We start from the raw sequence: 18,497 nt of genomic DNA, 5'->3' as shown, positions 1-18,497 counted from the left end.
ATGGAGAGACTAACTTAAAAGTGGGAACTATAATGAAGATTTGTACTTCTCTTAAAGACCAAAAGGAAGATATTCATAAATATGTCCGAATTAAAGGACATATTTATGAATATTGGATCATAGATGTTCTTTGCTTTATTGACAAAGGCCAAAGCCTTTGACTGTGTGGATCACAGCAAACTGTGAAAATTCTAAAAGAGACGGGAATACCAGACCACCTGACCTGTCTTCTGAGAAATCTGTATGCAGGCATGTGAAGCAACAGTTAGAACCAGGCATGGAACAATGGACTGGTTCCAAATTGGGAAAGGAGTACATCAAGGCTGCATATTGTCACCCTGCTTATTTAACTTCTATGCAGAGTACATCATGAGAAACGCTGGGCTGGAAGAAGCACAAGCTGGAATCAAGATTGCTGGGAGAAATGTCAACAATCTCAGATAAGCAGATGACACCACCTTTATGGCAGAAAGCAAAGAGGAATTTAAAAACCTCTTGATGAAGGTGAAAGAGAAGAGTGAAAAAGCTGGCTTAAAATTCAACATTCAAAAAACAAAGATCATGGCATCGGGTCCCATTACTTCATGGAAAATAGATGGGGAAACAATGGAAACAGTGAGAGACTTTATTTTCTTGGGCTCCAAAATCACTGCAGATGGTGACTGCAGCCATGAAATTAAAAGATGCTTCCTCCTTGGAAGAAAAGGTATGACCAACTTAGACAGCATATTAAAAAGCAAAGACATTACTTTGCCAACACAGGTCTGTATAGTCAAAGCTACAGTTTTTCCAGTAGTCATGTATGGATGTGAGAGTTGGACCATAAAGAAGGCTGGGCATTGAAGAATTGATGCTTTTGAACTGTGGTGTTGGATAAGACTCTTGAAATTCCCTTGGACTGGAAGGGGATCAAACCAGTCAATTCTAGAGGAAATCAGTGCTGAATATTCATTGGAAGGACTGATGCTGAAGCTCAAGCTTCAATACTTTGGCCACCTGTTGCAAAGAACTGACTCATTGGAAAAGACCCTGATACTGGGAAAGATTGAAGGCAGGAGGAGAAGGGGCTTACAGATGATTAGATGGTTGGATGGCATCACCAACTTGATGGACATGAGCTTGAGCAAGCTCCAGGAGTTGGTGATGGACAGGAAAGCCTGGCATGTTGCAGTCCATGGGGTCACAAAAGGTCAGGTAGGACTGAGCAACTGAACTGAACTGATGTCCTTTAATGAAAATGAGAAGAGCAATTTAAAGCACTGTAGTCTTATTTTTTTCTATTAAATGAAAGTTGAAATTCACGTACTTGGATCTATTGACTGGATTTTGTTATCCATGCACCTGCTGTATAATTACTGTGAATATCAATAGCATGGTAGATCAATGAAGAAAACTAACAGTGCCCATTAAACTTTTTATCGCCATATCATCTAGTGATTCATGGTTCTTTGAATCAAATTAATGTTGTGCCTTCAATTAAAATGAACTTTTGAATGTGGTTCTTTAGAAAACCATAAATAGTTTGGGTATAATCTGTTATCCCCTGAATTCATTGATTTGGCTGCAAAAGTCCCCTTCCATATTATAATCACTACTAAACTTATGAGTCTAATAAAACAAATTTCTTGAATGTGCTTTTTGTACATCCTGTCACAGTAGCTTTTTTTTTTTTTTGCTCTAGTTATCCTAAAATTTAATTATCTCAATGCCCCAAATATAGAGAATGGCAAAGAAGTCTTTTTTTTTTTTTTTAAATAGTAGTCAATTTGATGTTTTAGCTTAAAACTAATACACATAATAGTATCTAAAAGGCAGAAAATCCCATGCCTATTTTTCCTATATATATTGTAACATCCATATTTTATTTTTATGTTTGAGTTTTTAAAAGTTTTAGGAATTATTTTGAGTTACAAAATCTATTTGATAGAAGGTTAGGTACATATACTCAAAAGGTTAACATGATCTTACCATTTCATGACATATAATCATGGAAAATAATCATATTAGTCTCAAAAAACTTATGACTTGTTATGAAATCAAAATAAGGTATGATTAATTTAAAAATATATGTATAATTGAAACTTTGAAAAAGAGGCATACAAAAGTTGGGACTACATGCCAGACTGGATAACTAATAAAAATTGCCTGATTTTATGGATCAAAGGAGGAAAGATATGTGTAAATATGGACACAAGAAAAACAGAGCAGTTTTATCATATTTTAATTACATACGAAGTGCAGTCTCCAGAATGCACAGTTGAAAGCCAGGTGCATCACAAATAAGATATTTTCATCTAACTTAAAGTGCTCCATAAATTCATTATCACTACTGGATATAACAGCTGCCTTAAGACAATTAGCAGCTGGAATTATCATCATCTGATTCCTCAAAGTTCTAATATGTTAACTATCAGATGGCAAAAAGGAAAAAAAAAGACATTATTATACTTGCTAGCTGTATCTTTGATGCCTTATATAAAATCCTTTCACACTGATTTTGGGTCAGAGTTACTTCTGCTGATGTTATTTTTCTGAGAAGTTTTTGAAGCACATTCGTCTTTTGGCCCTAAAACTGAGTACTACTACTCAATAGGCCAACATTCATTCTTCTTTTTCTTCTTTAAGTATCTTATCTTTTAAAAAAATAATTCTTTTAAGTTTCATTCATTTAGAAGATGAAAAAATAACTAATTTCTACGTAGAACTAGCTTCTTTCCAAAGCTCAGAACTATATCCCCCTAAGCTTTCTAGGCATTTTTATTAGCGCATTGAACAATGCATCGAAACCCCAGCTCCTCATCTCTCTCTCCTCCTCACCCAAAGACTTCTCTTTTCTGCTTGGAAAAGTGCCTCACCATCTTAACTTGTTTCAGTTAAAGAGTAATTTTTTTTTGTTTGCAACCACATAGATTCTAACTCTTAAAACCATGTGAGAGCCATTATTTTCCAATTCCCAGAACAATGAACAAGTTTTACACTTGGCCTCCATAAATTTATTCCATAGGCTTTTGCCTTTACAACCCTCATCCAGATGTTATGACAGAATCTTATCTCCATCCTGCCAATCAATTCCATTGCTTCCTAGACAGCTCTTTCAAAAAAAGAAGAAAAAGAAAAATGAACCCTTTCAATCCCAGCTGAAATCTCCCAGAAAACTGGCAACATCTACAAGTAAGCTTCTAACTGGTAGCATATTGTTAATACCAACTTTAGTTCTAAACCACTTGACATGGATCCACTTTATGCTCTGCATCACAGAATGTCCTCACACTTCCTAGTCACTGGCCTTATTGCTTATTTTCCTGGTTATAGGCATACACATCCTGTGGACCTAACACCCACCAATTCTTTTGAATCTTTGGCATTGGTTTTATGTCACTAATACAATCTGGAGTTAACTACCTTGTGTAAGCAGGCCTTGGTCTAGAAACACCTTAGAACCCTGGATCTTGGGGGCAGCTTCTCATAAGGAATTTCTTTCCTAGGCTTACATCAACAGCTGTCAAAATGACTTTTCTAAAATTGTGCTGCTTTCTTGCTCATATAACCAAGTGCTCTTATTACCTAGAAGATTGAGTATAAATTCTTTATTTTCTAATCTAAGGTCCTTCCAAAATCAGGTTTAATATGTTTCCAATACTGTGAAGAACTGACTCATTTGAAAAGACCCTGATGCTGGGAAAGACTGAAGGCAGGAGGAGAAAGGGATAACAGAGGATGATGTGGTTGGATGGCATCACCGACTCAATAGACTCAATAGAGTTTGAGTTGGCTCCAGGAGTTGGTGATGGACAGGGAAGCCTGGCGTGCTGCAGTCCATGGGGTCACAAAGAGTTGGACTCAACTGAGTGACTGAACTGAACTGAATATCATGTTTAACTAGTTATTAGCAATGCAAATGCTAACAATACAAAGCTTTTACTCTGGTCACACTAGGCTCTGTAGTATTGCCAGCTGGCACACATTATGTGATGCCTAGGTACTGCATTTTCTCAAGCCACCTCCATGTTCTGGAATGATCTCTCCTCTCCACCTGCACAAATCCTATCTACCCTAAGAGTCTAGTTCAAGTCCTCCATCTTTATAATCAGAGTAACTCACAATGATGCCTTCTTTCCTGAGTTTAGAAAAACACTATCTCATTTAATCCATGCTTAACTCTTGTGAAGAAAGGGAAAATCACTAGACCATTCAGGTATGACCTAAATCAAATCCCTTATGATTATACAGTGGAAGTGAGAAATAGATTTACGGGCCTAGATCTGATAGATAGAGTGCCTGATGAACTATGGAATGAGGTTTGTGACACTGTACAGGAGACAGGGATCAAGACCATCACCATGGAAAAGAAATGCAAAAAAGCAAAATGGCTGTCTGAGGAGGCCTTACAAACAGCTGTGAAAAGAAGAGAAGGAAAAGCAAAGGAGAAAAGGAAAGATATAAGCATCTGAATGCAGAGTTCCAAAGAATAGCAAGAAGAGATAAGAGAGCCTTCTTCAGCGATCAATGCAAAGAAATAGAGGAAAACAACAGGACGGGAAAGACTAGGGATCTCTTCAAGAAAATCAGAGATACCAAAGGAACATTTCATGCAAAGATGGGCTCGATAAAGGACAGAAATGGTATGGACCTAACAGAAGCAGAAGATATTAAGAAGAGATAGCAAGAATACACAGAAGAGCTGTACAAAAAAGATCTTCATGACCCAGATAATCACGATGGTGTGATCAATGACCTAGAGCCAGACATCCTGGAATGTGAAGTCAAGTGGGCCTTAGAAAGCATCACTATGAACAAAGCTGGTGGAGGTGATGGAATTCCAGTTGAGCTATTCCAAATCCTGAAAGATGATGCTGTGAAAGCGCTGCACTCAATATGCCACCAAATTTGGACAACTCAGCAGTGGCCACAGGACTGGAAAAGGTCAGTTTTCATTCCAATCCCAAAGAAAGGCAATGCCAAAGAATGCTCAAACGACCACACAATTGCACTCATCTCACACGCTAGTAAAGTAATGCTCAAAATTTTCCAAGCCAGGCTTCAGCAATATGTGAACCGTGAACTTCCAGACGTTCAAGCTGGTTTTAGAAAAGGCAAAGGAACCAGAGATCAACTTGCCACCATCTGCTGGATCATGGAAAAAGCAAGAGAGTTCCAGAAAAGCATCTATTTCTGCTTTATTGACTATGCCAAAGCCTTTGACTGTGTGGATCACAATAAACTGTGGGAAATTCTGAAAGAGATGGGAATACCAGACCACCTGATCTGCCTCTTGAGAAATTTGTATGCAGGTCAGGAAGCAACAGTTAGAACTGGACATGGAACAACAGACTGGTTCCAAATAGGAAAAGGAGTTCGTCAAGGCTGTATATTGCCACCCTGTTTATTTAACTTATATGCAGAGTACATCATGAGAAACGCTGGACTGGAAGAAACACAAGCTGGAATCAAGATTGCCGGGAGAAATATCAATAACCTCAGATGTGCAGATGACACCACCCTTATAGCAGAAAGTGAAGAAGAACTAAAAAGTCTCTTGATGAAAATGAAAGAGGAGAGTGAAAAAGTTGGCTTAAAGCTCAACATTCAGAAAACGAAGATCATGGCATCCGGTCCCATCACTTCATGGCAAATAGATGGGGAAACAGTGGAAACAGTGTCAGACTTTATTTTTCTGGGCTCCATAATCACTACAGATGGTGACTGCAGCCATGAAATTAAAAGACGCTTACTCCTTGGAAGGAAAGTTATGACTAACCTAGATAGCATATTCAAAAGCAGAGACATTACTTTGCCAACAAAGGTCCGTCTAGTCAAGGCTATGGTTTTTCCTGTGGTCATGTATGGATGTGAGAGTTGGACTGTGAAGAAAGCTGAGCGCCGAAGAATTGATGCTTTTGAACTGTGGTGTTGGACAAGACTCTTGAGGGTCCCTTGGACTGCAAGGAGATCCAACCAGTCCATTCTGAAGGAGATCAGCCCTGGGATTTCTTTGGAAGGAATGATGCTACTGAAACTCCAGTACTTTGGCCACCTCATGTGAAGAGTTGATTCATTGGAAAAGACTCTGATGCTGGGAGGGATTGGGGGCAAGAGGAGAAGGGGACGACAGAGGATGAGATGGCTGGAATACATCACTGACTCGATGGACATGCGTCTCAGTGAACTCCAGGTGTCGGTGATGGACAGGGAGGCCTGGCGTGCTGCGATTCATGGGGTCGCAAAGAGTCGGACACGACTGAGCGACTGATCTGATCTGATCTGATCTGATCTAACTCTTGTGACAAAGTCATGCTATATAGATCACACTTTTAAAGCAGCACTTTAACACTTTTATAAACATGCATAATACAAATTACTACCATAGATCCCTTCCTAATAAAGATTTTGACCAATTTTACCTTGGCTTTGAAAAGTCTAAGGGATTTAGAATTAGCTAGTGTGGGATATTTTAGGTTTTCCTTTGAACTTCTTTCTTCTTTTTATTCCACAGATTTTCTATCATTTGTCCAAATGTATATGTGCTCAGTATATTGAAAACAAAATTCAAGCTGTCTTCTATACCTCTACCATCCTATGATGCTTTTGTATAGTACGACACACAGCAATACACAATGCAGTGCACAAAATGCATTTGTTTATTGAACACCAAAATTAGACTCTGATTTTCTAAGTATTTATATCACAAGAATAATATGAGGCTTTATGGGGAAATAAAAATATAAAGCTAAATAAATCTGTGGTTTTCTGAAAATACAGGCCTTATGTGAGCTACATCAACTTACACAACATCATTCAGCTCCAGTCTGGTGTCTGGAGATGGGTTTATCAGGATGTAGGAGAGGGTATTTTGATGATCATTCATTTCATCTAGAAGATAAATAAATGCCAAGTTAGTTATACCACTTACAGAAAATTATGGGAATTATTGCAGAGCATCTTACCTTCAAACCACATAGCTGTCAATAATAACTTGCTACAGTTTTTCTCACAGCATGACTGTTTATATAACTTCGACTATTTTCAAATTACTGTCACTGGAAATATCTGACAGGTACTCATTTTTTGTTCTAATAGATGTTAAAAAATAAAGTATCTAATTCTGTTCACAACAACCACAGTTAAAAGCTACCTTGTAAGCTATTACGCTAATGCTTTTTTTAAGTCTAAAAAAGTATTTCTATTACAGAAATGGCTAGACAAGATGTTTACTTGATTTGCTATGCTTTAATAATTATAAAAAATTGTGGTTATAGATGGCCATCCCAGACAGGAGCATTCATATGGAAAATACTGCAGAAAAAATCATCTAATGACATTGTGTTTTAAAAAACACAACAGATATGTATCTAAATAGCTTGAAAACCCTAAGTACATTTGACTTCCTTACATAATATGTCTGATATAAAATGGTAGTATTCTGGAAGAATGCAGAGTTCTGTGGATCAGATTTAACTGTAAGTTTCAAGGGGAATGTACCACTGGATCATTTGCTTTTTCCCTAAAACAATTCATATTCTAAAAATAAACAGCTATGCCCTCTAAGTTTTGTCAATTCACTCTGAAGACATCATCAGACTTCAAGTTTGGAGAGTTGACTTGACATTGGAACGGAAAAGAAAACATTTTTGGGATTGAGGTTTTATAGTTTCCAAGGCTATGAGAAGGTGTAAATACAGAGGCTTGCGGATACATAGTCAATAAATATTAATCCTCCCAAGGGTAAAGATTTTAAGCTGGAAGGGCACTGTATCAAAACCTGCTCTAGAGCCGTAGTCCTCTCTAGCTACTTCGGTTAAGATAAGCTTGGCTCCTAAAAGTGGTATTAAATTTTCCAGTTTCATCCAAAAATCTAAAACTATATTTCATACCAATAGAGATACATCAACATGAAAATAACTGCATAAAATTAAAGATAATTTTTAGGCCAATACATATGATTCTAATAATTTTCTACACTGGAAAATATATATTATTTTCATAAAATAATATCTACCACAACGTGCTTCTAACTAGAAACCTGTCATTGGACTGTGAAAGATAGTATTTTCAGTTATGATCTTTCAAGTTGATATGCAGATGTGACATTTTTAAGTCTATAAATAAAAATCCTTATCTTACAAGGCAGTTAAAATGCAATATAATTGAAGCCTCCAGTAAGTTTGCCAGTAAAATTATTATAATCATGAGATTTTCAAATTAATATTCAAATAAAGGAATATATTCAATTGCATAACCCCAAGGAAGACACAAGGAATTGTATCCTGCCATGGGGGTAAGGTTGCCAGGCAAAATAGAGAATGCCCTGTGAAATCTGAAATTCAGACTAAAAATGAACAAGTTTAAGCATATTTATATACCATATATTGAATGTAACATGCTTGTACTAAACATCATTTGTTGTTTATCTGAAATTCAAATTAACTAGGCATCCTATATTTCTTTTTGCTAAATCTGCCAATCATACTAGGGGGTGTATGGTTTCGGCTAATTTAAAATGCTGGAGCTTGGAATTCCAATGAGTATATGACAAGCTTACTCCAAATAAGGTGTGATTTTACCTCAAAGCATATTGTACTGGCAGGAGATTACCAGAATCCTTTTTTTATACAGAAAACAATTTTAATGTATGTATTCTTCTTGAAAAATTTCTCCTTTGTATGAATTTTCACATAGGCTAAACAAAATAACAGCAGTTAATACTGCATCCTGGAGACTGAAGCATGATGCCCTGAAACATAACAGGTCATTAGAAAATCTCCACCTCATTTGGCTCTCAACTACCATCTAGTTGATAACATGAAAAAGTAAAATAAATACACTTCTGTACAAATTCCAAAAGGTTTTGGAAAGACCTTATTTATTTATTTTCATTTTAATTGTTAAATATACTACTTTAAGAATTTCCCAAGTGCTTCAGCGGTAAGGAACCCATCTGTCCATGCAGGAGACAGTCAGGCAGATGCCCTAAAGGAGGGAATGGCAACCCACTCCAGTATTCTTGCCTGGGAAATCCCATGGACAGAGGAGCCTGGTGGGCTACAGTCCAGTCCATGGGGTCACAAAGAGTCAGACACGACTCAGCAACTGAGCACGCATACTACTTTAAGCTTAAAGGTACTTCACCTGAAGTAATATCTGAGATTGAAGAAAAATGTATTGAACATATTATCTGATTTAAAAATAAGTGTGGTTTTCAATTTTGCTGCCATCCTCTAGTACTCCCAAATGACTTACAGGAGGCATTTTTATCATTAGTTGTTCATAATTTATCACATGATTTTTGTTATTTTGTTCTCCAGTTTGCTCATTTAATAATGTTAACTAGTCATGATTGTGCTTCCCTGGTGGCTCAGATGGTAAAGAATCTGCCTGCAATGTGGGAAACTTGAGTTCAGCCCCTGGGTTGGGAAGATGCCCCGGAGAAGGGAATGGCTACCCACTCCAGTATTCTTGCCTGGAGAATTCTATGGACAGAGGAGCCTGGTGGGGTACAGTCCATGGGGTCACAAAGAGACACAACTGAGTGAATTTCACTTTCACTTTCAGGTATGATTAGTCACAAATAATCCTAAATCTGGAGACAACAATGAACAAGACAGGCCAAGTCTACAGATTCACCTATAACAAGTTAGCTGTAAACATTCTATATGATTTTAAGCATCTTATTTGAGTTATCTTAGGATATTCATTAACATTTTGTTGAAATTCACTAATTCCAAATGCACATGCAATGAGTTTTGACACTGTATAGAATAATGCAACCTTTACCATAATTATGACATAGAACATTTCTATAATGACAAAAAGTTCCCTCCTGACCTTTTGCAGTTAATTCCTTCCTTTCATGCCCCAACTTTAGAATCACTGATTTCTAGAAACATTCACTCTGCTAGGATCTTACAGTGTGTTTCTGTAAGGCTTTTTCTTCCCTTCGTGAAATCTTTTTGTTGAGTATCCAAGCTGTTGCATGGATCTACTTGAATATTAATGCAGTCATTCAAGTTTTCCTTAGAATCGTGATTACATAAAATATAATTATATGCTTTTACTTTTAATCTATTTCTTTCTTTACATTTTAAGTGTTTCTTTTGGACAACATAAAGCTGGGTATTGCTTCTTTTAATCCCATCTGATGACTTCTGCCTCTTAAATGAAATGTTTGAAAAGTGAAAGTGAAGTTGCTCAGTTGTGTCCGACTCTTTGCAACCCTGTGGACAGTAGCCTACAAGGCTCCTCCGTCCATGGGATTCTGCAGGCAAGATACTGGAGTGGGTTGCCATTTCCTTTTCCAGGGGATCTTCTCGACCCAGGGATCAAACCCGGGTCTCCTGCATTGGAGGCAGACATTTAAGCTCTGAGCCACCAGGGAAGATAGTTGAAATGTTTAATCCATCTATATGTAATATAAATATTAATATTGTTGCTGTCATGTGCATATCTTTGATACCCCGTGGACTGCAGCACAACAGGCTTCCCTGGTATGAAGTATCAATATAGTAGGATTTAAATCTACCATCTTGCAGTTGTATTTCACTTGTTCCAGATGTTCTTTGTGCCTCTTTCTTTTTTCTCTGCCTTCTTTGGATTAATTGAGGTTTTACACAGTTCTTCTTATAATCATTCCATTTTATTTGAAACATTGGTTATCAGTTATATCTCTTTGTTTTCCTTTTTTGTAGCTTCTCTAGGTCATTGGTTGGCAATTGCTTTTAAAAGAACCAAATAGTTAATATTTCAGACTTTTCAGGCCATATGAGCTCTGCTGTACTTAAACTTTTTCAACTGGAAAGTGGAGGCAGCCATAGAAAAGGCAAATATCAGTAAGAATGATTACTTTTATTTTTTCCCAAAACTGGCATGCTACCATTTCCTGTCCCTTGCTCCAGGTCTTAAAATACACAGCTTTAATTTTTCAGTGTCTACTCTTAAATAGCACATCACTTTACATGTAATTTTACAAACTTGCGTGTGTGCTAAGTCACTCCAGTCATGTCTGACTCTTTGCAACCCTATGAACTGTGCCTTCAGGCTCCTCTGTCCATGTGATTTTCCAGGCAAGTGTACTGGAGTGAGCTGCATGTGCTCCTCCAGGGGATCTTCCCCAACCAGGGATTGAATCCATATCTCTTATGTCTCCTGCATTTGCATGCAGGTTCTTTAACAATAACACCAACTGGGAAGCCCTTAACAACTTTACTATATTCTATTTCTTCCTTATTATTTATTATTGCCACACTTTTTTTTGCTTCTCTATATATATTATAAACCTTACAATGTTTGTTATAAATGGTAAATTATTTTTGAACAAAATTTTTAAAATAGAAATGTATCTTTTACATTTGCCCATATGCTTACTTATTTTGTTTAGATCTATAGTTCCACTGGCATTATTTTTCTTCTATCTTAAGAATTTCTTTTAACAATTTCTTTCATCCTGCAAGCTGTTGTTGACAAATTTTCTCAGCTTTTGTTTTTTAAACCTGTCCTTATTTGCTTTTAGTTTAGAAAGATATTTTTACTATGTATAGTGTATTAGGTAGACTATTTTTTTCAGTACTAGAAACAAGTTTCTCAGTTGTGATTTGGTTTGAGAAGTTTCTGACATGAAGGTCTCTACTGTCCTTATGTTTGTCTCTTCCTTATGAAATGTCTGTTTTCCTTCTGCTCTTTTTGAGGTATTTTATCATTGACTTCCAGCAATTTTTTTATATTGTGTCTTGGCATTATTTTATTTGTTATATTTATATTGTTTGAGCTTCACTGAGCTTCTGGGATCTTGAATAGAGTTCCCACCAAATTTGGACAAAAAATGTTGATCATTAGCTCTTCAAATATCCATTCTCTTCCTCCTGTTATTCCAATTATGAAATTACTCCATATTATACCATATGCAGCTAGCACCACTTTTTCAAGCCTTTTACTTTTTCTTTTCTTCTTTATTCTGCATTTTGGATAGTCTATTGCTATGACTTTATGTTCATTGATGTTTTTATTCTGCAGTAGCTATTTTTATGTAAATCCCATGCAATATGCATTTTACTTGGAAAATATATATTTTTCCAAGTAAAATATGGAAAAGTAAAGTATTACAAATTCTAACCTATATGAGCTTCATGTCTTCAATTTTTCTCCTTATTATTCTGTTTTCCTCTACCATGTTGAACATATAGATCATATTGTATTATAATAACTACCTCAATATTCATATTTTATGAATCTGTTTCTGTTGACTGATATTTTTTCTACTGGTACTGGTCATATTTTCTTGTTTGGGGTCCATTTATATGACTTTCAGATTGTAAAAGGCCTAAATCATTTGTTAACCTTTTCTCGGGTAACAAAATTATATGCTGATTTTTTCCAACACCTGTACACTATTGGTTTATTTTTTTTCTAGTTGTTTAAATTGAGGCTATAAACAATCATCATAATTGGAAACTTCTTCTTGTTGTTTCAATGCATTTAGAAAGCTCATTTTTGCTCTCATTGACTATTTATACAAACTCATAATAAAATGCTGAAATCATAAACTGTTGAACGTAAAATGTTCATTCAACTAATTAAATTTTTTCTCAATGACAAAAATATTTTATTTTATTCAAATGTCCACATTTTTCTTAGACATATGCCAAAGCACAATATTTGATTTCCAGGTGTAAGGATAAAATGCATGTATTATTAAGTGCAATTAAGTTAACCGTGGAGTTAAATTATGTAAAAATATCGACATCATTGAGAAATTAATGTTCTGGGAAGGTCATGATACAACTCCATGAAACAAAACTTTACAGTTTTACTTTACGGAGGTATAGAAAATTCATTGCAGAAATAATTGCGTTTACCATAAATCATTATCAGCTCAGCAGTTACCTCTTTTGAAAGCTTCATTACTTTATCTATTAAGGAAACTGCTGAGTTTGTTTCTTTCTATTAACATTCCATATACAGAATGAGATTAACATAAAACCCCTGGTTTTATCCTCCTGTGTCTGCCTCCTTGTGAGAATGGGTCAGTTCTGGAAATACAGAATAACATAAAATCATCCTTTTCTGGAAATCTATACTGGCAGTATAATGATTGTACATATCAATATATTTTACTCATACTGGGAAATGGTAAATTATATATTTCACAAAACAGTAAAAATTCAGTATCTGTCAGTTTCTTTTGAAATAATAAATTATTACTTACATCATTATAGTGATCTCAGATACTTATATTGGCTTTCCTGGTGGCTCAGACCAAGCGTCTGTCTGCAATGGAGGAGACCTGGGTTCGATCCCTGGGTTGGGAAGATCCCCTGGAGAAGGAAATGGCAGCCCACTCCAGTATTCTTGCCTGGAAAATCCCATGGACGGCAGAGCCCAGTAGGCTACTATCCATGGGGTCGCAAATAGTCGGACACGACTGAGTGACTTCACTTCACTTCACTTCAGATACTTATATTATTCCTCCCATGTGCTAAATGTTGTAAAATATTTCAGAAAAATGTCTAACTTTGGTGCCTTTCCCTTTTTGGTAATATGTTTCAGGACAAATTTATAATCTTTTACTAAAAAATGTACTTGACCTATTGATTAGAATTTGGGGGAATTTTTAATGAAAACACATGAAAATGATCAATGATTTATAAAAGAGTCTGAAAATAGAAGTTGAGGATATTATTATTACTATTACTGCTACCACCATCACAATATATATCTTAGGTTTGGGTGGGAATAACAATTCTTTCTTATTGATTTTGCCTGTTTCTATCCCATAAAGAAGAGAATGACTAAGAATTAAAGTCACCATGATAACTATAAAAACCAGCTCTTGCTTAATCTGTTAATTATTTCAGGCAAATTATAAACTTATTTAACATAGAAACTAAGGCTTCCTGATGGATGTAATGAAAGCCACATCTAACTAGTAGTTACCTCTGTCACTTAAAAGAATTTCTTTTTTCCCCCATTGACGTTCCTTTGTTTACTAACAGTATGAAACAAAGGGATCCACGTCAAAATCAGAACCTGCAGCACTGGTCATACCAGGGACACTTACTTCCCAATTTATAATGGCAAATACATTTATATAATATATAAACTATATAATTATATATATGTAATATATAACTATATATATAAACTATATAAATATCAAATATTTAGTGTGTCATTTTAATAGTTAAGAATATTTCAATAGTTATTAAGAATAATTTTAGTGAGTATCAGAGCCAAAGAAATTGTTGAAGAATGATGCCAGTTATTAACACAAAATAATGATTGTATATGTATATCTATAGTACAGCTTATAGATTGAAGAATCTTTTGTCCTTTGCATTCTATTATTTTATATCACATCTCTTTGGGAAAACCTGATTACCTTATTTGTTGGTTAAAAAAAAACATGATGTTCAGGGAGACAGTGACTTATCCAAGGACACATGGCCAGTTAGTATACAATACCATGAAATTTGAGGTAAGTTTTTAAAATTATATTGAAGATATTTTCAAAAAAAAAAAAAAATCAATAAAAGACAAGCAGAATTTGTAGGTCATCACATTAGTTAATTTCTCAAGATATGCAGGTTCTCATTCTGTCTCCCAAACCCTTGAGGCCAGATGTGCTCCACTAGTAACTTTTTTAGATTTAGGGCACAGAATGTATTTCATGTAATATTCTCAGTTGGGTCTGAAGCAGCAGGGTTCATATTTCTGCAGCAAACATACGAATATTCACAATAAATTTGATCAAAGATCCAAATAGTTTCAAGCAGTTTGGATCAACTTCTGTGTTTAAACAAGTTTTGGTGTCAAACCTACTTAAAAATTCAGTATGCAGAAATTTTGGATTTTAAAAGTACAAGTAAGAGATTATATACCTGTAATCTAACTAATGTCCTTTGGAGGATAGGCATATGTTGATCTTAGACAACAACATGCACAAGCATTTACATTATTTCAACCTAACCTGTAGAGACAGGCTATATCAGGAAATATTAAAAATTTATCCTCTGTTTTTAAAGAATTACCTTTCTTTTGGAATTGAACATGATAAAAAAAATAAGTAAGAGATAATCTGTGCCTTCAGGAAGCAAGGTTACTTGTCAAAAGTTAACAATTTAGTGACTTTTTAGATTTTAAGCATTTTTCAGTGTTTATGATTTTCTATTATTTGAGATATAATTAAATTTTTCTTTAAACAGTATAAAAATAACATTTCTAATGTATTGTTTATAAAGCAGCATTGTTCTGGAAAGTTTGGTAATTTTTCAGAAAGAGAAAGAAGATCTGGGAAAGGACACTGCTGAAGACAGATGAAGGAAAGTAAGAATCCTTTCTATCTGGTAGTGTCTCAGCAAAGGGGTAGAGAAGAAGTGAACTGAGAGCAAACATGAGGTGATGATGCAAAGACATGGAATGTAATTAGTAGATAAAAGAAAACACAGGAGACAAATTGAGGAGTAAGGAGTGTGTGTGCGCACATATGTGGACTTGTGTTTGTTTTAGGATTAAGGGAAGAGGCCTGATTTCCTTAGAAGAGGAACTAAGAGAAAAGAAAGGGAGAAATACGACATATTAGGAGAGGGGGTTTAGATAATAGAATTTGGATTTGAAAGAACTAGGAAGAAGGACTAAAAGTAGAAGGAAATAATCCTTTCTTTTCATCTGAAACAAACAAGTTAATTATAAAATTAATTCAGAAGAAGAAATATCTAAATATAGCTAAGCAAATACTGACAAAGAAGAGTGAAATGTCCCTAGCCCTACCAGATATGAAAATACACTATAAAGACTGAAATTAAAACAGTGGGTGATTTTTGTCAGAACAGGCAGACAGACCACTGTAACACAATAGAAAGTCTAGAAATAGACACAATAACATGTATGAATTTGAGATCTGCTAAAAGCAGGATCTAAAAATCAATGGAATGGGGTGTGCATTTTAGTAAATGCTATCACATAACTAAAGGCTTCCCTGGTGGCTCAGATGGTAAAGAATTCACCAGGAATTTGGGAGACCTGGGTTCGATCTCTGGATCAGGAAGACCCCCTGGAGGAGGGCATGACAACCCACTCCAGTATTCTTGCCTGGAGAATCCCCATGAACAGAGGAGCCTGGTGGGCTACAGCCCATGGGGTCACAAAGAGTTGGGCACAACTGAGCGACTAAGCACAGCACAGCACATTATATAACTCAATGTAGAAAATTATCTTAGAAAATACAAAAATGTGTTCCCTTGCCTACCAAATATACCAGGATAATTTCCAAATAGATCATATATTTGAATGCAAAAGGTGAAACCAAATAAGTAATGAAAAATGTGGAAGAAACCCCCTCTAAATTGGAAGAGAGAAAGTTCCTTTTGATCTACTCAAAATAGATCAATAATAATTTAAGCAATTTAAAACTTAGATTAAAATATTAAATAACAGGAGTATAGGAAAAAACTAGTCTGAGAAAGAAATATCTGCAATTAGTAGCCACAGTTCTAATTTACCCAATGCGTGTGTGTGTGTGAGTACTCAGTTGCTCAATAGTGTCCTACACTTCGCGACACCATGGATTGTGGCCCACCAGGTTACTCTGTCCATGGGATTTCCCAGGCAAGAAACTGGAGGGGGTTGCTATCTCCTATTCCAGGGGATCCCCCTGATCCAGCAATGGAACCTACATCTCTTGTGTCTCCTGCATTGGCAGGTTGATTCTTTATCTTTAACCACTACGCAACCTGGAAAGCCCCCTCTAAATTATTAAAAACAGAAATAAATCTATAAAATTGGCCAGAAATGAAAACAATTCACTGAAAATGACTCTTAATCACATGAAAAGATGCTATACCTCATTATAATAAGAAGGCACACTGAGATACTACTTAATCTATTAGAATGGCAAAACACATAAAAGTCTAACGACTTTCTGCTGGCAAGATTTTGGGAAAATAGTCCTTCATATATTGCTGATAGAAATGCAAAATCATACACATTTAAGGATGAAAATTTTCTAATAGCAAAATTAAATACATTTAATCTCTAATCCAATAATCTCACTTTTAGATATCCATCCCAAAGGTACACTAGGAAAAAATACAAAAAGACATATGCATATGCCTATTTATTGCAAGACTTCGTAATTAGAAAAGGCATGAAGGACTCATTTAATAGACTATTAAACCTGTACACAATGAAGCACTAGACAGCTTCAAAAAGAAAACTATTTCTATATGCTACTAAATCAGTGATCTCCAGGATATACCACTAAGTGGAAGAAGCAATGTGGGAAAAAGAAAAAGGAACATATCATGCTGCCAACTACATTTTAAAGTTTATATTTATACATGGAAGAATATACCATAAAGTTAAAAAAAGTAACTCATGAGGAAAGAAGGAGATTGTGTAAAAGTGATGGGGAGTGATGTTAAATTTTTTTGAGTATAACTTGTATGAAATATTTGGCTTTGAATTGTGCACAAAGTTTACATGACTAAAAAAAAAAAAAACAAAGTCAAATTTTAGGAAAAGAATTCTTAAACCTTGAAAACAGAAATGAGTCTAACTTGATATCCAACTGATGGTAAAACTACAGCAAGAAGAACTTTTCCAAGACTTGGAGTTATTTTAATAAACATTCCTTTGGGTTAGTCTATAAGGAGCACATTAAAAATTCATGCTTTGGCAATTATAGTGTTAATAAGAGCACTGTATTATTATTCTGAGACTGTTTTATATAAATTGTGAAAAAGCAATATGAATTTGATAATTCCATCATTTCTATTGTTGTTGATGAGCATTAATCTTGGCATAGCAGAAAGTACAGCTACAGGATAGAAAAAGTTAAATAAAAACCCAGTAGCCTGCATTTTAATTGTAAGTTTCTTGATGAACTGGTGAAATTGTTTATCTGTCTACCTATCTACCTTCTGCCTAATCTTTTAGCCCTCCCAACAAACTTAGAAAAAGTGACAAATGCAGCAAAATGAATATCTCTAAAATTTGATTAGCATTTTGAGTGATCCTGGGAGAGATGATTTAATTTAGGTGGGGAGCATTTAGTCCTACAGAGAGCAAGGCAAGTCTATGAAATATGGTTGACATCATGACAAAAGGACCCAGGAAGCTATCTGAAGAGGCTTCCACTGGTCAAATTTAGAATATGATGAATAATTGATAACATGCATATAAAAACATAAAATACATTTATGTCTAGGAATTCATAATCATTAACAAAAAATGGTTAAAAAAAGTAAAGGCAGGGGATAGAATGGACCAATTAAGCCTGGAGACTCAGAGTCTAGGAAACCACAGAGTGAGTTTCTCCAAGAAATAGACTGAGTTAGAAAAATATGAGATGGGGGAAACTTAAAAGTGACTTAACAAACTTGTCACCCATCTCCATGAATGGACCTTAATTGATCCCGATTTAGATAAAAAGTATAAAAAATCATGACATTTGTGAGATCACTGGAAATTTGAACCCTAAGTGAATACTTGATGATATTAAAATTGTTTTT

At 35.3% G+C, this 18,497-nt stretch overlaps 1 protein-coding gene across 2 annotated transcripts in view; it reads right to left on the bottom strand.

Annotated features, from left to right (window-relative positions):
• Positions 1 to 18,497, bottom strand: part of KCNT2 (potassium sodium-activated channel subfamily T member 2) — a 443,182-nt gene that overhangs the window by 6,444 nt on the left and 418,241 nt on the right. For both annotated transcript variants that reach the window (XM_024976669.2, XM_024976670.2), the window contains one exon: positions 6,786 to 6,870. In XM_024976669.2, the coding sequence (XP_024832437.1) occupies positions 6,786 to 6,870 (85 nt within the window). The remainder of the gene's footprint in view (positions 1 to 6,785; positions 6,871 to 18,497) is intronic.

This window comes from Bos taurus, chromosome 16 (genome assembly GCF_002263795.3).
Source record: "Bos taurus isolate L1 Dominette 01449 registration number 42190680 breed Hereford chromosome 16, ARS-UCD2.0, whole genome shotgun sequence".
In the NCBI taxonomy this organism is placed as follows: Eukaryota; Metazoa; Chordata; class Mammalia; order Artiodactyla; family Bovidae; genus Bos; species Bos taurus.
The sequence above is the reverse complement of the archived record's forward strand: the minus strand, read 5'-3'. Positions and strand labels throughout refer to the sequence as shown.